Raw genomic sequence first — 22,505 nt, 5'->3', positions numbered from 1 at the left:
AGGCAGTCTTTCTACTTTAAAAAAAAAAAAACACAAGGCAAATGGTGAAGAGCGTAGCAGCCTGTCAGGTAGAACGTCTGGTCACTCCTCTACAGTCTCTGCTACAGGGAGGCTCTTCACAACAAGCCTTTTGCTTGAGGCTGAGGAAGGCATGCCAATGTTTTTGTGAAGTGTTTTGGGATATACGAGGGAAAAGAACACCGGAATGAATAGGCTCTGGGGGGGACTGGTTGTGTAACTGGCGCCTATGCTGTGCAATCAACCTCTTGCACACAGATCAGAGCGCTTTCACCTTAGGCTGGTTGGGTATACTCTTTCCTTTCTCCTCCTGCTTTAAAAAGAATTATTGTATTTACATTTAAGGCTCACCTGCTTTTGACCAGTTAAAAAGATGCTCTGCCACTCCCTGTAGTATTTATGATGTTACAATCAGCATTGAATATTGTCTTTAACTTCCTTCCCTAGATTTTTTTTTTTAGCCTTGCCAATGTAGAGGCCAGAGGGTAGGTCCAGAACAAATGCTGGGGTTTCTAAATACATGTATTGTGTAAATTAATATGAATCATTTTGCATTGTCTTTGCAGGGAGGTGCCAGGTCCCCCGCCCTTTAGTGTCTCCCTCCATTTGCCCGCCCTGTTGTAGCTTCTCCCGTGCCTGGTGGTGGTTTTGCCCTTTGCCCGTGCCCTGATCCCAGGACAGCAAAGCAGCAGCTTTGTCTGTGCAGCATGCATTCTTCCACGCTTTGTTCTTGCAGAATATTATTCCTTGCCTTTTTTTTTTTCTTTTCTTTTCCCCTCCTACCAGACCTTTTCTTCCCTGTCCACCCTCAGCACTGCGCACATCTCTATCGCAGCCGGTGCTGCTGCCATCCCAAGGGTCGCTCCGGGTGTGCCCGGGGTGCGCTCGGCGATGCCCGGGAGCAATGTCCTGGTGTTAGACAGCTCGTTAAAATTGCATGAGAATCCGACACGCTCATAACACAAGACAGAGCTGAACAGAGTCCGGTTGTCAAAATAATATCAAGCCAATAGGCATGTCATGGGTGGAGCTACTGCAGCACGGGTAGAACTAATTCTGAATGAAGACCTTTTTATTAAAGATACTGGGCCTGAATGAATCGGGTTGCTTGGCTTGCAACAGACTAGGGAATTCCTTGGTTTTATTAGCACACACTGAAAAATCCGGCGTTTTTCTGTGAAGTCTGTGAAGCCAAAATGCTATAGGAAAGGGATTGATCGGGAGCTGGCTGTTATGAATTTTTCATGAGCTGGTGTGCGGGGCTGAATGGCTCCGGCGCGCGTCGGTGTGTAGCTGGCAGGCAAGCCGCATCCCCTCGGAGGCTGCTGACACAGAAACACTTTGGCGCATTTTCAGAGGGAGAGCTGGGCAGATAAAGGGTTTTCTGACAGCCCGGGCTTATCGTCCTTCGATTTATGCTCTGCTGGTGCTTCAGGCAGCCTTTCCGTTTGGAGCCCAGCCTTGTGAATGAGCGGGGTAAGCTCTGCCGATTTATCAGCGTTTTTAATCTGCGGCGATGCCTGCGTGATGTGATTTTGTTACGTTTTCTGAATGGTGAGAGCTCGCATAACGTCTGAGCTATGACAGCAAAAGATTCTTCTAGGGAACTTGCTACTCCAGAATCGGAGATTTACATAAGGACTTTCAAAGAACAAATGCATCTGGAGCTGGAGCTTCCCAAGCTGCCTGGGAACAGACCTACGTCTCCAAAAATTTCTCCTCGCAGTTCACCGAGGAACTCTCCGTGCTTTTTCAGAAAGTTGCTCGTGAATAAAAGCATCCGCCAGCGTCGTCGCTTTACGGTGGCACATACATGGTAAGATCTGCTGGGTATCAGCGCGGGTTTACCAAACAGTGTGTCTAGCTGTGCTTTGAACAGGGGGAAAAGGAGCTGAGATTCATTCACAGCACTCCCTGCAAGTGTTAAATGAATAGAGCAGAAGGCAGCCAAAGTATGTATAATGCAGTGCCTCGACAATTGTCATTCAGCTTCTGTTCTCCAGCATAAATCCAGCCCATTATTCGTGTGTGCCGTGGTTAATCTCCCTGCAACAAAGGCAGCAGCCGGTAACTTTCCCAGGCGTTGTGTTGCTGTAGGTAAACCACAGGAACTGATTTCAGAGCCTTCAAGACATGAGCTTTATCTTTGCCCCCGTCAGCTCTGATTGCAGATGACAGCACAGCGCAGACCGGGTGATGTGGGCAGGGTGCTCTTGGGGTTAAATGCTGGAAAGAGCTTGAACTTCACTGTGAGGGGCTTCTAAACAGTTTTTGCTGGCTGCAAACATCCCTGCTTTCAGCCATTTTTTCAAGGAAACTCTGGCTCTTCTTTTCCCTCCCTTCAAATGACTGACCCCAAACAGGCAATTCGCGTGCCATTGCAGTTGGTTGTGAGATGCTTCTGACTGTCAGTTATCCTGGTTAAACCACGTTATAAACAGTAATCAAAATCTCTAATTCAGGGAAATCTATGAGAATCTTATTGGTTCGTTTTCTAAATTTACTCTGTGTGAGTCTGGTACAGTCCACCTTTTAAATTCCAAAAGTCTTATAGATATGCACTAGTTGACTGTGGGAATTAAACCAGAAAACTTTGGGTAACGTGAGTATTTTTAAGCCCTGCTTACCCATAGCCTGTCCATGACTTTCCTGTTCCAAGGCTGAATCGGAGGAGGGAGGGTGAGGCTACCCTGTTCTTATCTGCATGGGCCAGTTGTTTTGGGGTGTCTGAAATACCCCAACCTTGTCAGCTACTATTTAAAATAGAACATCATCTTCAATTGGTTTATTCGAGTAATGCTGAAATATTTCAAAGCTGTATTTACTTCTGAAGTGAACTAATAACTGCTTAGAGTGGATTAGTAGCTCTTATAGTTGTTCTGTCCTGTTAAACTGTGAGGAGAATAGGAAAAACTGTAAACTTTGGTACCAGGGAATTGTACTGAGTAGAACTGGGATAACTAACTTTTACGTTTATATATATATATATATATATATATATTTTTAAGCACAGGTTGAAATGCATTTTGGGTGTAGCAGCATTCAATTCAAATTAGAATTCTAGAATCATGCAGACTTTCTGCCCTTTTTTTTTTTTTTAATCCTAGCAGTGATAACAGCCACCCAAGCTGAGTACGTGCTGCAGCGGTTTCAGTGTGCTCTTTAGCTTCCTCTAGCATTTGAATTGGTTGCAGTCCATAGTGTTTAGGTTTATACACATTAATTCCCTTGAACATCTGTCGTATCTCTCAGCACTGAAACAGCGGGGGGCTGCTCATCTTCCCCCCAGTAGCAGGTTTCAAGAACTGCGGGCTGTGGGAAGCCGGTGCTGCTGGGAATTAGTAGCGCAGAATGGGGTCAGACTCCACACAGGGCATCTCTATTGCTTGGTGAAAAAAAACCCAATAAAAATACATATATATGTGTGCACAGACACATACTGATAGATGTAACGAATAATCTCTACTTGGATCGACTTGTAAAGGAAGTGGGGTTAATCTAGGTTCATTTTTTAGCGGAGCGATGGGAGGTTCTCATAGCTCTTTCCATTTTTCAAAGTTTTTAACATCAGGTGGTTATGAACTGCACGTAGGAGTTTTAACCTTAGATAAGAAGTAAACTATTGTAGAATTGAAGCAAATTACCATTGCAAGGAGAGGTTTCTGGAATGTATGAGTGTGAGTACGGGTTTAACGCCGCTAAACCATATAGCGAATCCAGACTTACTTTCAGTTTGCTTTAGCATGTCATAAAACAGGAGGGAATTTAAACTATTTAAATGTGATACAACATTTCATTAGAATGTCTGTACAGCTGTGTTGTGGATGGTGTAGTTTCAGCTAGGTAAGTGAATTTGCTTATTGGTTGTAAATTTGTTGTGCAGTGTGTGACAATATCATCACCTGTGCTAAGCAAAAAAGCCACTTACGCGAGGTGCTCTTTTGTGTTGAGCTGGGAAGTAGTATCTGGGTAGCAAAGGAACCACCTCGGGAGGAAATGTGCAAGAAATATCAACTGTGCAGCAAGACTAAGCAAGGAAATTAGTTCATGCTGTTGGGTATCATATAATCTGTAACTTTCGTGGCTTTGGAAACAGTAAATTTGCTCAGTTTGGGGGTTAGTGGTGGGACTAATGATGATTTTTCACCACCTTTATCATCATTGTCAGTGTCGTTACTTGATGAATCTTCTGCTCGCTCTTCTGTGCCACTTATTTTCAGTTTTCTATCTTCCCTGCCTCCTCTCCTTTTTAACTAATTGCGTTTTCTAGGCATTTTCCTGCTTTTGTAACTGAATACATTTCAACTTCTTTCTCCTGATTTTGCTGATGGAGTCTCTGTCATCACCAGTCTTCTCCAATATCCACTCCTCAGATCTTAACGCAAAAAGAAAAAGGAAAATATTTCAGATTTTTTTTGAAAATAAGGCCATGACTCAAGTGCTTCTGTACTCTGAATCTTTCTTTTCCTCGGGATCCAGTGCTCACAACAGTTCACAACCAACGTGTCGACACAGTTGCTTTCAAACATCTGTCAAGCTGGTCTCTTGCCACTCTGAACCCCTGAAACAGTTTGCCATGGCTGGTGTTGCCGTGTCCAATCTATCAAATACCTTCTTCGTATAAAATAACAGTAGCAAAATTCTTAAGCCTTCAGTCTTTTTCCTGCACCGGAATCCACAAGTCTCCTTCTTTTCTTGCATCTAGTGTTTTTGTCCGGGACATCCTAAAAGCCCATGTCCTGTTTCTTCCTTTCTGGTAGTACCCCTTGAGTCGGTTGTGTTTGGGGGCTTTTGTGGGGAAAAGAGCAGGCAGGAGCTGACGTGACTTGGTGCCTGTTAGTAGCCAGCTAAATTTTGAACATGCAGTGTTCGTGCACCCTGGGACAGCATCTCCAGAAGACGAGGAGACACGCTTGGTCCCCAGTGCAGAGCCAGTGCTGACACAGAGACAGCGCGTTCCCTCTCCACCGCTCGTGGTCTGTTCTCCCTCACCCTGGCCTTAGCCCGAGGACTTCCAAAGCAATGGTTTGAAAAAGAGCTTTTGTTTTCTACGGGTCTGCCATCTTATTTTTATCAGGTAATTCTGATAATGTCATGGGGATTACACTCGAAGCAAGGTGGTTCTCAGAAATGCCTTGGAAGATCCTGAATGTCTTCTGAAAGAAAGAAGTTTTCTAAGTGCACTCTGCTGCTTATAATACAATTTTATTTATCTTGCAGTATTTATCTTCAAGATTATAAATAGTTCGTCAATACTATTTATACAGCCTAGGTCGCTTATTCAGTTTCTTAATGTGGAGACAGTCACTGGCTGTGCTGCATGATAAGCACTAGTTTTTTAGCAAAATGATTTCTAGAATATTATGGTTATTGTCTTTTCTTAACTAAGGCTTTTTTGGTTTTTTTTTTTTTCAAATTAATTCATCTTTAGCTGTTATTTTTAGAGGTTTTAAGCCTCTTTTTTTCTTTTTTTTACTTGTTATCTAGTTTATAAAGAAAAAATACAGGACAGGACAGAAAAGGTATACTAGGAAATTTTACTCTGTTTTTTTCTTTTGGTTATCCTGCAATGCAACTGAAATACAGACATGCATTTGCTTTTTAAAATATAATGTACAATGTGAATCATATGCTACCCTTCGTTTTTTGAAAACATGATCTGTTTTCGTTACACAATAATCTTCAGTCGTGGAATTTAGCAAGTTAAATAGTGTGGCACAATCCAGGCAGAGGGGTGGCATTTGGGTTTTTTCCAAGCCTGGTGAATAACAACTGATCAGTTTAATTACTTGAAGCTGCACGGTGTACTGTAGGCAAATCAAAGCTATCAAAAGATGTCACGTTTTGTTTTGCTTTCTGATCATTGTGCTTCTAGAACCACATCAGAAAGACTTATCTGGTGGCAGCCCACACTTGGAATAGTGCTTCAGAAAATTCAGTTTTTGGAGACTGTCCATGTGCTTGAAATTGGTGAGGCTAACAGAAATGCGTAAAAGCCATGAATTCCTCCAGTCCTTTGGTCATGTTATGGCGGTGCGTACAGGCCGTGGGACAGAACCCACGAGGTGGAGCGGAGCTCCTGGTGGAACCTTGTCCCTGCTGGAGACCCTCTCAGCACCAAGCCCCACCGCATCGGCCTGCGGTGGGGTGGCCTCTGCCCTGTGTGGGCATCCTGTGCACCAGGGCCTCTGATCCGAGACCTCCTGGCCAGCTTCATCCCATACTTGGGCTAGAGGAACTGCCTTTTGCGTTTGAGGCCAAGCTAGTGTCTCTCACCACAGCCTGTCTCCCTGGAAGCACCATACGATATGCTCTGGACCCATTTCAACTTTGCTATAAATACAGCAGGGTGCATTTCCATGGTTCCAGCGTTGAATAACACACTTGTCTTTACTTCCATGAGCTGGTCTGTTTGTGTTTCTCACTGACTGTTGATGTGATTTCAAGCTTGTCTTTTTTCATTTTTGGAGAAATAGAATGACTCTCTTGCTTTCTGGAGTTTCTCTTTCGAACTGGGACTGGTATGGGACACACTGTGTTGCTCAGTTATCTACTGAAAGTCCTGGGAGAAACAAACTGAAGTGAGTAGGGAACAAGATGGGGAAAACCAGAAGGTTCCTCTCTTTTTCTCTGCTGAATACATTCTGCCATCTGTCCTGAGGAGAGTTCCTGAGTGCTCGCAGTGAGTTGCAGTAAGGATTCCAGAGGACCTGAGGGTTTGGAGGGAAGAGCTCTTCAGGCAACAGAAAGAAGCACACACAACACACGCAGAGCCAGCTGTGTAATCTGTGCGTCTGTTCCCGCTGCGTATCTTGCCTCTAAACCCTGTCTACAACCATGGAGGACAAAAAAGAGAAACTTCTTTCATCCCCCAGCCGCTTCTGTGGGAGAACGTGGTGTTGAAATACTCACCCGCTATAAAAGATTCCAACGAAGTACAACAGATGATTATATTAATGATAATTTGATTTTAATGGCTTCAGCCATTTCTCTGAGAGGGAGAGAGAGAGTGGATCTGTTCTCAGAGATATAATTTCTGTTTCTGAAATTTGCAATACCTTTAAGTTAGAGGAAGTTTGTAATGTTTACAGTGTGCTAATCTATGAGGAATATAGATTCAGAGAGTTTTCATGGCTTACTGTGGTGGCTGGGACCTGCCTGGAGAATCCATGCCCTCCAACTCTCATACACGAGCTTAGCTATGAAGTTAATGTTTTCTGTGCCAAAATGGTTTCTTAAGAAAGCGTTCCTGTTGAATTTAGCTTTGTTGAAAGCTGTGTTGATGTGTGAAACTCGCCATTGCGATAGCATCTACAGATTTCTGCGGTACGTTTCCAAGAGGTACAGTTTGCTGCTTACGTGCTTGAGCTGGTTGCCAGGACAGACTTGACAGACCACGAGTGCGTCTGCCGCGGAATTTATGCAGTGTAGATTAGCTTCATTGCAGCTCTGTATGTTCACTGGTCCTTCACTGCTGTTTTTTCCTCTTTTTAAGCTTTTTTGCTCCTGAATAACCACAGCTGGCACTCCTCAATGTTCTCTGTGTTTTGCTTGTATTACCTGGCATTGCCTTAGGAGAACTTTGCCTGGGTTCCACGGTGACGGCGTGTTTCTGTCGTGTGGGGCAGGTTTGGGGGTAGCTGGACAAGTCGGGTTCATGGGTTCTTCTGTGATGATCATAGTACGGGCACTCTGCAATAGTCAAAAATTAGTTCAGGTTAAAACACGGATAAGGTGAATTAAAAGATAAATCACCTTGGCAGAGGTAAATTAGAGCAGTGCCGCAGAAATGCTCTGCTGGTTCTGTGATGGGCAGATCAGCAAACACAGACATGAAGCAGCAGAAAGAAGAGAGCAGGTTTGGGAAGTTACAGCATGAAGATTACGGTTGCTCTCAATTTTCCTGTTGGGCTGCCTGGATGGGTCTGATCACAAAATGTGAATAACAGACCTGAACGCTGCTCCTGGGATGCTGTGAGTTTTGCCAAGTTTTGGGAGGTGTTGCCTTGGATGGAGGCGTTTGGATCCATGGTGTTCATTACCCCTTCTAGGTCACTTCTTGCCCTTTCTACTGTACTGTCTGTTCTGACAGAAAATGTGGTGCTTTATGAGTCAATAGGCAGAATTGCCTGACGTGTGTGAGTTCCTGTCTCAGCAAATTACAAGGCTATAAATTATAACAAATAATAGGCATTTGTGAAATGTGCTGGGATAGTGACACACAAGCATGATGCTAGTGTAGAACAAGAAGGCTGGTGGAGAGAGTCCAGCGCAGGGCTACGAGGATGGTGAGGGGACTGGAGCATCTCTCCTACGAGGAGAGGCTGAGCGAGCTGGGCTTGTTCAGCCTGGAGAAGAGAAGGCTGCGAGGGGACCTTAGAAATGCCTCTAAATATCTGCAGGGTGGGGGTCAGGAGGACGGGGCCAGACTCTTTGCAGTGGTGCCCAGCGACAGGACAAGGGCCAATGGGCACAAACTGGAGCAGAGGAAGCTCCAGCTGAACCCGAGGAAGAACTTCTTCCCTCTGAGGGTGATGGAGCCCTGGCCCAGGCTGCCCAGGGAGGCTGTGGAGTCTCCTTCTCTGGAGATATTCCAGACCTGCCTGGACGCGGTGCTGTGCCCCCTGCTCTGGGTGACCCTGCTTGGGCAGGGGGTTGGGCTGGGTGACCCACAGAGGGCCCTGCCAACCCCAAACATTCTGTGATTCTGTGAATGTCTTGTGCTAAAATACTGCCATATCTACCCATAGAAAAATTATTAATATGAAATATGGGTTTATTTTCCAAGAAATACACGCATAGAATCAATCTCTTCTTTCAGATAAACCTCTACCCTGGGAAGCACCGGAAGAAAAGTTATTATTAAGTTTTTAAGTTTCTCAAATTTTTTGTTTTCTCGACACTACAAATAGGTATTGCTGAGGGGCAGAGCAGATATTAAATAGTATGGGAATTAGACTCTGGAGAAACAGCAATATATTAGCTGATTTATTTTCTCATTATGGTAAGAAAACTCTTAATTTTCTTGTGTTGGAGCAAACACTTCATTGGTCTACTAGTACCTCCTGATAAATATAGACCTTCCTTGTGGTGTGGAACGCTATAGTGTGCTCAGCGTTTTCCAGGTCACTAGGATGGTGCACTTACATAGGCATCAGTTATCACCCAGATTGCTTTGCGTTTTGACTCTTTCCAGTAAAACTGATTGATGAAAATGTGAGAAGAACTTGGAGTAAGAAGGCTGGCAAGAGTATGGAGAGTCAGGCTGGCCATTGAATGAGTTGAGGAGGGAGGAAAGAGATGCAGGTAGGAGGAGGGGATAGTGCTGAGGGACTGAAAATGTGCGGTTTGAGGTATCTTTTGATGCTACAGACAACACCAGAGTAGGAAAAAGAATCATTTCCAGACTTCCCAGTGGTGCTGAGAGACTTCTGTCGCTTCAGAGCTGGGGCCCTGCCGCAGCTGGTGGAGTTGCGATGCATGGCCAGGATGAGTGGAGGGACGTGCTGGGGGGGACCAGCCCGACCAACCCTGCCCTGGGGCATCCACCAGCCCCTGGGCTCAGCAGCGTCCCTCGCTGCAGCAGCCGCTGCCGGATGGCTGGGCTGGCGTGGGCAGGGAAAGTGCTGGGGACATGGATTTTTATTTTTTTTGTTGTTGTTGCTGTAATCACAGAATCACAGAATGTTTGGGGTTGGCAGGGCCCTCTGTGGGTCACCCAGCCCAACCCCCTGCCCAAGCAGGGTCACCCAGAGCAGGCTGCACAGCACCACGTCCAGGCGGGGCTGGAATATCTCCAGAGAAGGAGACTCCACAGCCTCCCTGGGCAGCCTGGGCCAGGGCTCCGTCACCCTCAGAGGGAAGAAGTTCTTCCTCATGTTCAGCTGGAGCTTCCTCTGCTCCAGTTTGTGCCCGTTGCCCCTTGTCCTGTCGCTGGGCACCACTGAAAAGAGTCTGGCCCCGTCCGCCTGACACCCACCCTGCAGATATTTGTAAGCATTTCTAAGGTCCCCTCTCAGCCTTCTCTTCTCCAGGCTGAACAAGCCCAGCTCCCTCAGCCTTTCCTCGTAGGAGAGATGCTCCAGTCCCCTCCTCATCCTCGCAGCCCTGCGCTGGACTCTCTCCAGTAGCTCCTCATCTTTCTTGAAATGGGGAGCCCAGCACTGGACACAGCACTGCAGATGGGGCCTCCCCAGGGCAGAGTAGAGGCAGAGGAGAACCTCCCTCGCCCTACTGCCCACACTCCTCCTAATGCATCCCTGGAGACCATCGGCCTTCTTGGCAGCCAGGGCATGCTGCTGGCTCATGTTTAACCTGTAGGAAACTGCCTACTTTGCTACTCTCTAGAACTTGTTTGGACTAGAAAAGGAGAGCTTTTATGGGTGGAAGTAGGATGCCTGCACAACTAGACCTGAATTTACCTTTATATGTTTGATGTAAAGGCCTTCTGCCTTTTTTTTTTTTTCCCTTCTAAGCCAGCAAGTTGCACAGAGCAATTTATTGCAGCTTTCTCCACAACAGATTTAAATGCTATGAAGGCAAAACATCTTTGTGGCAGTTAATGGAATTAAATGGGAATCATTTTATCAATTTGCCCTGAATCAATCTGTACTCCTGTGGAGAAGGAGTTTTTGTGGCACTTCCAGTAGCTCCATGTGTCCAGCATTATGTAGTTCAGTTATTGCTAGGATGATGATTTTCCATTGTGTGGTTGTGTACAGTGTATGCTGCATCATGATGCAGACCTCAGAAGAAGAGTCTTATTCTGAATAAAAACGTACCGCAGGTAGATTCCTACATATGTATATACTGAATAATTTCCATTTCATTGCAGATTTGCCTTGGTACAGTAGCTTCTTGTGTTCCTGGTTTATTGATTTCTGACGCAGCTAGCTGTCTAGACGTCGGCATGGAAAAGCAAGCACATTATAGCATCTGAACGCATACCTCCTGAAAGGGAACAGAAGGGGACATTAATCTCATTTTATCAGTAAAAGAAATCAAAAATCAATTGATTTTTCTGTCAACTCAGGCACAGCATTTACACTGATACATATTGACAAAGGGCGAGTACAACAAAAATGTTTAAGAAATTACCTCCTTTTATGATACTGGCGTTTAGTTTTTACCATAGTATTTACTGTATGTTCTGGAAATGTGCAGAAAAGTTTATAAATGAACGGTTGCTTCCTGCCTTTGCAGTGTATAAAGAACTGTATAAAGAGCTACCTGAAAATTAGAAACATTTTGTGCTGCTGCTTCATTTCAAAAAGCTTTAATGAACCCCGCTGACATGGTACATGTGCAGGTAATAGCTGCATAATGATGGACAACTTCATTAGGTTAGAGGGAAAGTTTTCTTTCATAACAATAATGCAAAATTAGCTCTTCCATTTTATTGGAGTCGTTATTGCTAAGATAATTGGAGAGTCTGAACCCGCGCTGAGCCTGGTGCGTTCTGGAGCTCGTGGCACCGAAGTGAGGTCTAAGGGAGCTCGGCAACGTTCAGAAGGCCTGCAGTCCGAGTAGGGTCAAGGCTATTTTCAGATCTCTGTTTCTTACAATGGAATACCAAGTCAAATCATCTATTATTGTTTAAAGTTAATGTTTATCATAGTCATAACTGGATGATTAGGTCTAAAGTTCTGTTTGTCGGGTGCTGTGTACTGCAGCGTTGCTCTTTTTTAAGCAGAGAAGACAAGATAGGTGGGGTGGGGTGAGGGGAAGGAGTTACCACAAGGAACACAGAACCAAGGTAAAGAAGAGGGTGGACGAGGAAGAAGGTCTAGGCAGGAGGAGATGGACAGCACACTAATCCTGCGGGAAACGGTTCCCGGATGGCTCTGCATCGATTCTAATTGACGCAGTCACTGTTTGTCACTAGCGTGTCGGGCTGTCCTGAGGCGCTTACAGCTCTGAGAGCCAGCTGCTGGAATTAAAGACCAATGCTGCTGAAAAAGGACAAGCCTTTGAAGACCTGACCCAGAGTTGTTCTCAGCCTTCCAGATCTGACCATCACCTTTGAAACTCCCTGCGGATTCAGGCTTTGGATGTTGGGAACCTGCAGATTTGTTGCCCCCAGGGTCTCTGTGTTTGCCAGCGGTTGTGAGTACCTAATGAGTACACTGCCAGGCTCAAGGTGCCTTGTGGCACAGCCAGCTGCTTTTCAGCTGGGCTTTCAAATCTCTACGAAACCATCCTCAAGAGATTTGAACGTGTGTTTCCCAACAACTTGCAAACATGCGTGGAGACTATTACTGCTCAAATGTTGCAGAAAGCAACGAGGGGACTAATTAACCTAGCTAAGGAGGTGGAATCAAGTAGCTGCAGGTCCTGATGCTATTCATACAACGTAGTAAAACTTCTGGGAAAATAAGCAGTATTCACAGCGTGAGACACTTCTGTTCCTAGCCCTGCCTTATCGACAAAAACTAGGATTTAATCCTGAAAAATCAAGTTCCCATGAATTTTCATAGCAGTAGTGTTTGCTTCAAAGAGGCATAGGTAGTGTGGTCCGGCAGAGGCATTTGCTGAAGACGTACAGGTCCGTGTTGTGGAGAAGCTATGCTGGAGAGCCTTATACAAGCATCTGCTTCTGGTGGCTCAGTGCTGTAGCTCTCCCCAGGCACTTTGTCCAGCATTTGGAGTTCTTTCTCTGCCCTGTATTGTAGATGTGTTTCATAACACCAGTGTTTTCCTAGGAGTGTGCTGAAAGCGCAGAGTAGGGAATATAATTTTTCTGACTTAGATATCTCTGTCAATATTGGCATCTCTTCTTGTAGCTTCAGATAACCTTAGATTAGTAAATTTTACTCATCTGGGCATGAAGGTTTCTATGGGATTCCCCTACCTCACAACCTGGAATGTGTTCCTGTTTCTACCAAAGGCTGTTCATACCACGGCTCTCACAGAAGCGGAAATAGCAGCATAATGACCATCGACACGGTAGGCTGAGTTAGAGCAGTGTTTCCTCTGTCATAAATCAAGCTGTTCTTATGCACCACAGATGGAGACACCTCTCTGCTGATGGATAAATGGCACGGCACTCAGCGTGAGATCTGCACGGCTTCTGTTAATGGCTGAGTGGTTGGGAGTCCCGCTGTAGGAGCTCGTACACAAGTGTGTGATCAGCTGAGGGTCTAATTCCTGTGCGTTAGCACGCGAGTGCTCATTTGAGAGGTTCTCAGCCCATTTGCCTTCTTCTGTCCCCTCTCAAGCAAGTTAGATGGGTAGAAAATCAGACTATTCATATAAAAAAGAGATGAGGCAGGTAGTCCTAGAGAGGCTTACTTTCCAGAAGTGTTCAGCTGTGGCAATGGTGAGCCCTGTCACGGTGTATGCGAGGGCTTGATTTCCTGAGGGCTGTCACAACTACAGAGCTCCCAGCATCCTTACTGTGCGTCCTTCATGGTGCGCAGCGCCTAAGGGAGCGGCGTCTTCGCTGCGTCCCCGCTGTCAGACCGGGCTGGGGCTACCTGGATCTGGTGCCTCTCCAGCCGTGCTGCCTTCCCCAGTTGCCACGGCAGTCGTAATTTACTCTGCGATCAGGTATTTGGCTCGGTCCTTATCCCAATTGCCTGAGTTGTGGTTTTCTGGGGGGGAAGGGATGTGGGACTGCAGAGTGGTTGTGGCTGGAAACATGGGCCTTCCAGTTTGAGGCAGAGAGCTTGGAGTTACCCCATGGCGCAGGTGGACTGCAGTGCTCCAGAGATGAACTGGCTTTGCTCATGGTTATCAGAGTCAGCGGACAGCGTTCTGTATTTAAAAATTTCTTTAGTGGCTGACTTAAGCAGGAAAGTTTTCAAAGCAAGTAGTAATCCTATGCATCTCTTAACTGTGATCACTGTAAATTAATGTTGGCAAGCTGCAGCTGCCATTAACTATTGAGATCTGAGTATCAGTCTGTTTTCCAAAGCTTTCTCTTCCCCTTAAGAAACTGTTCCCTTGAGCTGTGGGAAGTCAGAGGTGGAGCATGGAAACAAAAGGCTCTCACGTTGTCCCTCCAGCCTTTGCAGACTGGCTGCCTCCAGCCTTTGATGGGCTTGCTGCTTGCTTTTCCGACAGTTTGCTGTTCGATTAAACCAGTGTATACGTTCAGTAAACAAGATCAAGAGGTCACAGTGTATTCATAAATTATTACACGGCAGACCTTGTTGCTTGATACTGAGCTCCTTCTGTTCCAGCTGGCACTGATGGAAGCTGCAAACATTGTGTGTTTCTGAGTCACAGCCACTAAGGCGTTATTTATTTATTTTCGTTCTCAAAGGCAGCTGGTAACAAATGATAAGCGATGTCTTTACAACAAAAAATCCCACACCTCCAACCCCCAAAAAACCTCAAATAACTCCATTGTCGTTTAACCGATATTTGCAAGACAAATGTCCTTAAACGTTGAGAAGAAGGTATGAGGAACACTCCTTCTGTCTGCAGAGGTCCCTTCACCATGGTGTTTGTAACGAGTTGCAGTGATTACACTGGCGTGGTGGCAAAGAAGGAACAGAAGAGAGAAGATGGTACAGGATGGAGGAGGTAACACTGGAAGATGCCCATTGAAAGGACGTTGGTGTCATGAGAAGGCCACGCGTCCTACAAACGTGATCGTGAAATAGGCTTCTCTGGCATGCAACGTCTTGGCAGTCTCTGTACATCTAGGGCCTGTAGTCAGCTGCTGCCTTTCCTCCGAGCTTACGGCAGTGTTAAGCCATCACTTCCGTAGACAGAAGGATGTTCTCTCACACTCTCTGCCTACAAAAACCCCACCTTCCTACGTCACCAAGACCTAAGGCTTTGCCCTATTTTCAAGAAGCGATTGATGAAAATCTCTACTACTCTGCTTGAAGCCTACCTCCATAAGGGAAAAAAAAAGTCTTTAAATGTCAGGCTTTGCTATTTTTACAGCGTACCCCAGAAAGAAGCTCTTGCATTGCTGCCTGCGTTCACAATCGGGATACGCAGCATGCCCACCACAGACAATTAGTACTGTTTGTCTTGGGCTTGTCAGTTGTTATTTTACAGTGAAAAAAATATTGTAACAAGTTGTAAATTATTTCAGTTGGTCAGCCTGTTGTGAATTGAGTGTAAATCTCTTATCAACTGTGCTTGGAAAGCATTGACATTTTTTTGAGAACAGTCTATATACTCTGGGTTGGAGTTTCATTTACTCAAATTCTGTAAACAAGGACTCCACAGAAGGAGAAGTAACAAAGATCAGGACTCTGCTCAGTAGGATAGAAACATTTTCTGATAGGTGGTTTTATTGTAGTCAGAGCATATTTGTATTGTTTAGGATTCATATAATATTAATCACTAACAAGATTGGACAGCGTACTCCCTTTGTAGTGTACTCGCTCAAAATAGCCTCAAGGTGGGCTGAAGAAATGGGTTTGGTTTTAATGGTAGGTTCAAATAATTTAGAATTAGCTAAGAGGACTTAAAGTGATGTTAAGTCACAAATTTGAAATTTGAAAAATACTGTGAATTAAGATCATGGATCTATTCTGTAGTAATAATATATATTTTATATATTATATACTATATATAATATATATGATATTATTATATTATATATAGTATAATGTGGGAGAAATAACAACTGCTCCCTGGGGCCTGAGGTGACGGTTGCGTTGCTGTCGGAGCGTTGCTGTCGATCCGGATCTGGATCACTCACTCGCTCACCACCACCTCTGTCGCCGGAGCTGGCGTCAGGCAGCCTCGGATACAGACCTGGCTTTTTCCTCAGTCCTGCTGGTTGCTGACGTATTCTCCCTTGTTCTGTAAATCTCAAAAGAACAATAAAATTGAGAAACCCTGGTCTTGCTTCTGTGCTGAAGGGAGGGGAGATGAAAGGAGAGAACATGGCAGGAGGTGGTCGAGCACAGTGGAGGGTTGTGGTATTAACTGTGTAAACAGAGAGTAAGGAAACGCGCTCAGAAGTCTATAGGGCTGGTGTTTTAAAAACTCATTGAAAGGTGTGTGCGTAACAATATAAAGCAAAATTCACAGATCTTCAAGTGATGCAATTTATCGGTCGTATTGGTCCAAATTTGGAAAACCAGGAGCATAGCGTTGAGTTTTGGAGTTGTCTCAGGTAAGCGACTGGACGGTCGACAGCGCTGTCAACAGGAGAGCAGCTCGCCCCCCTCGCTGGTGACGACTGGAGCAGTCAGCCTGGAGGTTGAAGTCCCAGGCATGTAGTTTTTTGGTTGATTTTTTTTCATTTTAATTCAATGATTCTCATCCAAACAGACACTGAATTTCATTGTTAAAAATCTAATTTCTGAGTTGTTAAAATTGCTCTCATAAGAAAGGTCTTGGTTAATTTCTGCTTTCTTTTGTCAATGTGTTATGAAGGTAGAGAGAAATAAATTAAAATTGTTTCAAGACCTTGGGGAAAATATTTCCTGTGTAACAAACACCACAGGTTTGTTCATTCAGATGTAGTGGGGTGGAAACAGATTTCTTGGTGAAAGAGCAATTGCTCATTGTAAGTGAGTGGCAGCAGTCATTGTCAAATCAAAATTTTTTTCTTTGCAAACCGAATGGTCCTGGCTCATAGTGATACAAACTTGAAATGGCATTGCCTGAGGCAAATAATACCCTGTCTAATGTATTTGATTTTGCAAAGATAACAAGCTGAGTTACATTTTTGTTTCCACTTATATTAATGGTTCAAGGAAAGGGAAGATAAGAAACTGAAACAGATTATTAAATCTGCCTTTTATCATGGTATCACTTAAGGTAAAAGCTAGTATCGCCTTAAGGAATCCTTTGAAAAAAATAGGGTATTTAGAGCTTTATAGAGAATAATAGAATATATAATTATTTTTGTTACATTTACAGAAACTGGGGGTTTTGGCAGAGCACTTGGTTAAATATCTAATGAATAATTCAGGGTCACTAATTTCTGAACCCTGCCCTACAGAGCGAACGCCAACTTTCAGGGCCTTAGACAAAGAGAATAAATACACAGCGTTTAGCTGAACAGCGACGAAACCGGGCCGTTGGTGTGGTGGGAAGGCACGCTGTGATCAGCTGCCAGCCTTTGCAGGGCATCAGCTCCGGGCTGAGAGGGGGAACGATTTCATTCTGATACAGATTTTTTTCATAGTCAATATTAGAATCTCTCACCAGAAGCAGTGAGCCTATTATATCCATAAACCACGAAGCTATGTGAGCAGAAGCGTTTTGACGGAAGCACGCAGGTGGACTCCAGGCCCTTTGTGGCTGCGTGAAATGGTTCTGGTGCACTGAGGGTCGGATGCGGTTGTGGTGCTGTGCTTCTGCCAGGCATGATACGGAACTGGAAGACAAAGGGGAGGATGTTCCCCTGATGAGCTTGCAGTCTTAATTAACAAGACTTAACAAAAACAATTACCACAGATAAAGGTTAGAAAGAGGTAGGAGAGATGAAAGTAAACCTCAAGCAGAGACCAGAACTAAAGCAGAGATGTTCGTGTTCAAGAATACTTTGCCTTTACTGAGGACAGCAGACATTAATACAAATGCTTTTCAGAGCTGCAGATGGCCTATTTTCATCCTGGATCTCTTGATCTACATTTTCAGAAAACTAAATTTTGGATTTCAAACCCAAAGAAAGAATTTCAGACACTTACAGAACAGTGCATTGTAACGTAAGTCGCCTTTCCAAGTAGACAGGTTTTGAAGGCATTTGGGGTTTAAAGTAGTTTTGGAAACGTCTAAAACTAGCAGGACGTCGCAATTGGAAATAACTTTTTATTTTTCATTTCAGTGTGACCCTAGTGTAGGTAGTTACCTGATATTTGACATAAAGGCCCTGGGCTGGGAGCCCTGTAGCTCGTAACAGTGGAGTAGCTGTGCCTCCCGGCAGGGAGAACTGGTCACAGAAATGATGGGTGGTTTTATCTTAGCGGAAAGAAATAACAACGATCACTTAAAGTTTCAGAGCTGTTCAGTACCCTGCAGTTGGGCTTTTCTTGTGGCAGACGTCGCCTTCAAGTAACTTTTTGTTGATACGTGCTGCTGCAATTGTGGTTTGGGGGTACAATTTTATTTGTGTATTTATAAGAGACAATGGGGGGGGGGGAGTTATGGTGGTCTGCTGTTCCGTGGGGCTTACTGAGGCTGGCAGGATCTGGGAACCAGCAAACTGTAATGGTGAGAATTTTGTTGATAAATTGATCTCTGCAGCTTCTTGCAGCTGAAGTGAGTTTGGCTTTGGGCACTGAAGTTAAATTGATGTGATAGCTGTGACTGGTTTTGTCACCAATAATTCTTGCCTTGAGCAGGATATTAAAAAGGGCAAACAAATTAAAAACAGAACTGCTACTGACTACGCGTTATTTGACTTTCTTAATGTTAAATTAATTGTTGACAGAGATTATTTAGGTAGATTGGTTTTGTGCTGGAGTTTAAATTAAGCCGTTGTGGTATTACTTAGCATGCAGAAAAGATCCCTCCAAATTTTGAAAAGGTCACTACTGTTAATCATTTCAGGAAGGCAATAAAATATGCTAGTAATGACTCAACTGAAAGGAATAACCGAGATTAAAAACTTCTTAGCGTTTACTAGGTGGAGGTGTGATAGAAGGGGGCCTACTGAGGAGCAGCCCTTGCTGCAGCCGTCAGATGGGAGACTGCTGGGTACAAGTGTTTGCAGCTGTTTGTTAGTGTTGGTTAATTCATGTTGTCAACCCTTGCAACAAAGGTATTCAGCTAACCAGGCTGTATAGCTAAAGGATATAATCTCTGGGGGGTTTATTTGTTTCTGGCTTTTTTGGCTTACTGCAACAATTAAAAAAATGGAGATCCATCATGGGTCAGCTGTTGGGCTCCTCGCGTTTTCGAGGTGTTTGCTAGTAGGCAGTGGCGGCTGAGTTGGAGTCTGAGCTGCAGAGCTCCCACTGACTTCGCTTGGAGTAAAGTGAGAAACTTCTGCATATTGGGACCCTGCTCATTCTCCAGCTGGGTGCCCCAGACTGGCACCAAACTTCATGCATTTTTCAGGTTTTCATCAGTGATATCGGTGTGTCTTTTGTGCCACTGCAGGTGGCATTCACTGCGGTAAGGTCTTGGGAAGGAGGAGTCAGTACAGACGACAGAAGCTATGAGCACATGTGATTAAGAGGTACCTAATGCCACCGTTCCTGGTCAAGAATTATTACAAGTATATTTTCCATGAGATAATTTCTTTATTGAAGAATTTTTACAAGCCTCATAGGAACGAGATGCTATTTTCATTTCAAGATCGTTTTATTTTTCATCATTTTTAGTCTTAAGGCACCTTTCACGATCACAAAATTATTTTTTAAAATAATCCACTAACCTTTTCTACAGCTCGGTATTAACGTTAAACAGAATGCATAGATATAGTACAAATAAAAGAATTAACGAGCGATTAAGTAACTCAGAGTGATTTGTTGAGCCATGCCGTTAATAAGATCTTCCTTCCCCTCACCCCCAAAGTCTATGAATCCTAACTAATAAGGAGTTCCTTTACAGAACATGAGTAGAATAAATATTGAAGGATTTAGCATAATAGCATTTATTTATTGTATTTTTGAATGTCTAGGCCATGTTTAATTTTATTTTGTGTATACCCAATGATTCTCTGTTTGCTGTTGAGTATTCTGTTCTGCACAAGCCAACAGATACTCTGGCAATCACAGAATGACAGAATGTCAGGGGTTGGCAGGGCCCTCTGTGGGTCACCCAGCCCAACCCCCTGCCCAAGCAGGGTCACCTACAGCAGGCTGCACAGGACCTTGTCCAGGCAGGTCTGGAGTATCTCCAGAGAAGGAGACTCCAGAGAAGGAGATGATATATTGGGGATACTCTGTGCTTGTGGTCTACAGGGCGAGATGAGCTCCACATGCAGCACGGATCCTGCCTGAAAGGAGCACGGTTTCCTCATCTGATAACCTGCTCAGCCGTGGAGTGCACGCATGAGTATTCCTATGGGTCTAGAATAAATTGCCCTTAGTGTTAAGCGCTGCAGGTACTTGATGGACTCTTCTTATTTAGTAAATATTGTGGTCTAGAAGCTTCCTCTAACAGACTACACTTTATTCTGCATTTCATCCCATTATTCCTAGCAATGCTTTTATCTTTTACCACTCTAATATGCTTTTTCCTTCTTGTATTAATACCTGGAAGCAAATGTTGACAATCAGCATACCTATATTGGCTATAACATGCCTAAGAGATGACTGTTTTCATATTTTCATCTTTCTTTATACTAATCCCATGGGGCCTTTTATGCTTGTTTTCTATTTCCTTTCAAACCTGTGTGGTTTCTCTGTAGCACAGACTGTCATTTCAGGTGTCAGCATTGTGTTTGCTTTTCTGTGTCTGGACTATCCCGAAAGTACTAATTTTCACTGCACAAGGGAATTTCTGATGGTTTAGACATACCATCTAAAGCATCCAGTTCCATTAAGGTGTCCTGCTGTTCTTGCGTCTCTTGGGCTAATGCATTTTCCTGTAGACGATTTGTTTAGCTGAGGTTTTAATCAGCATCTGTTTTTGGTTTCTACTTTTACCAATCTGTGCCTTGTAGAGAGTGCATGAGTTGGCATTCAGGCTGAGGTGGAATATATTGACTACACATTTCTAATCTTGCATTTAATTTTCAGAAACATGGGGGACGTCTTCATATCTTCAAATATTTTTAAGATACTGGCTATATTATTTAGCTTCTAAACCAATTTTTTTCATTCCACTGCAGTAATCCTTTCCTGAACTGGTTGGCTTGAGCCATTTTGATTGCTGTGACGTGTGTGGGCCTCCTGCTGCTATACTTGGATTTGCATTATATGCAGAAGATTAATCTCCAGGTCAGCTAGTTTAAGTCTTCTGAGGACAGACCAAGAGGAGTTTTCTGTGCTGAATGTTTCTGAGTTGCTGTTGGTACAGAAAGCGCCTTACCAGCACCCAGATGGTGGTTCTCCTTGCTCTTCACCCGTGTCTTTTGGTTTGCAGTTGTCAGTGAAGGCCAGCCTGTGCGGGGCAGGGCTGTGTTGGGTGGTCCTTGGTGTTCCAGTAGGAAGCAGTGGCATTGGTCTGCACCACCGATGGGGAGCAGCAGGAGTGGAAGTGGCTCCTCGCTCCCGTGGGACTTCATCTTGCAGCTTGGAGCATGGTCGCTGAACATCGTGGCTGGGTCTGATTGTCACTTGGGTTCGTGCTCTGATACTTGGGGGACTTGGATGATTTCAGGGCCTTGGAAACTGGAAGCAGGCCCCTTGGTTGCTCTGGATGCTCAGGGAGCAGCAGGTGCTGGCAGCAGACGAGCTCTGTGTCCGGAGGGACACAGGCAAGAGGAGACTAGAATATCTAGAGATATTCAAGACCCGCCTGGACAAGGTCCTGTGCAACCTGCTGTAGGTGACCCTGCTTCGGCAGGAGGGTTGGACTAGATGACCCACAGAGGTCCCTTCCAACCCCGACCATTCTGTGATTCTGTGGAGTCTCCTTCTCTACACTGCTCGACAGCTGAGGAAAGAGCCAGGCATTACGTACGTAAAGCGCCGGGTTTACTTCTCTAATTTGGAAGCAGCACTGCTTCTGCTTCTCTGGCCTGGGAGAGCCCCTCCTGGGCAGTGTGCCTGTGCCCTGTCTGCCAGGAGAGCCCGTCGCCGGGCTGTGTGTCCGTCCATCCATCCATCCGTCCGTCCATCTGTCTGAGGAAGCAGCCTGGTCAGCCACACGCAGGAGGTTTTTGGTGCGGGAGCACCGAGCTCCTGGGCTGCGAGGGCACTGGCAGAACAGGCAGCTGCCCGGAGGGGCAGTGGGAAGGGGCAGCAGCTCTCCCTCGGTGGAGAGGAGCTGCACAAGGCTGTCCCTCCCCGGTACGGCTCAGGCTGTGGAGCTCTGTGCCATGTGCTGGAAGGGGAGAGGTTCACAGAATCAGAGTGGTGGGGGTTGGAAGGGACCTCTGTGGGTTACCCAGCCCAACCCCCTGCCCAAGCAGGGTCACCCAGAGCCGGCTGCACAGCACCACGTCCAGGCGGGGCTGGAATATCTTCAGAGAAGGAGAATATCTCCAGAGAAGGAGGGAGATATTCTCCGTGGGCCACGCCAGAAGATGGAATTGAGAAATGCCCTTCTCCGTGCTGCCCTCGCCTCCTCGTCAGCCCCAGCAGCGTTACCGCTCCCCGTCAGACCTCTCGTGCTGCTGCGGTGGGATGCGGGCTTTCCTTCGCTGCTGGGAAGCCGTCAGTGGGCTCTGCAAGGCGCCGCGAGAGACCCCAGGTACGCTGCTGCAGCATCGTTTTGAAGGTTATGGTAATTAATACACAAATTCTCCCACAGCCAGGCTGAGTCCCAGAAGGCGAGAGGCAGTGTCGCTCTGGGACACGCGCATCTGCAGGAGCATGTGTTTTGACAGCTCCCATATGTTGCCACCTACAGAAGGAAATGTGATTTCTGCCTGATCAGCCTCAATCCTTCCTCGGTGAGGACGCGGACGTTTTGCAAGGCACTTTGCTGCTGACCAGTTTCCCACCGCT

The 22,505-nt window shown here is 45.3% G+C and overlaps 1 protein-coding gene across 2 annotated transcripts in view; it reads left to right on the top strand.

Annotated features, from left to right (window-relative positions):
- The window catches only part of PDE4B (phosphodiesterase 4B), a 231,573-nt gene that overhangs the window by 49,853 nt on the left and 159,215 nt on the right, over positions 1-22,505 (top strand). The window contains exon 1 of one of the 2 annotated variants that reach the window (XM_075424283.1): positions 1,566-1,834. The exons of the other annotated variant lie outside the window; for it this stretch is intronic. Coding sequence (XP_075280398.1) covers positions 1,599-1,834 — 236 coding nt within the window. The 5' untranslated portion in view covers positions 1,566-1,598. Of the gene's footprint in view, positions 1-1,565; positions 1,835-22,505 lie in introns of those variants that run through there. 2 annotated transcript variants of the gene reach the window in all.

The sequence above is a fragment of the Opisthocomus hoazin genome, chromosome 6, assembly GCF_030867145.1.
Source record: "Opisthocomus hoazin isolate bOpiHoa1 chromosome 6, bOpiHoa1.hap1, whole genome shotgun sequence".
NCBI classification, from domain to species: Eukaryota; Metazoa; Chordata; class Aves; order Opisthocomiformes; family Opisthocomidae; genus Opisthocomus; species Opisthocomus hoazin.
Note: the sequence above shows the minus strand (reverse complement) of the source record. Positions and strands in the feature narration are given on the sequence as shown.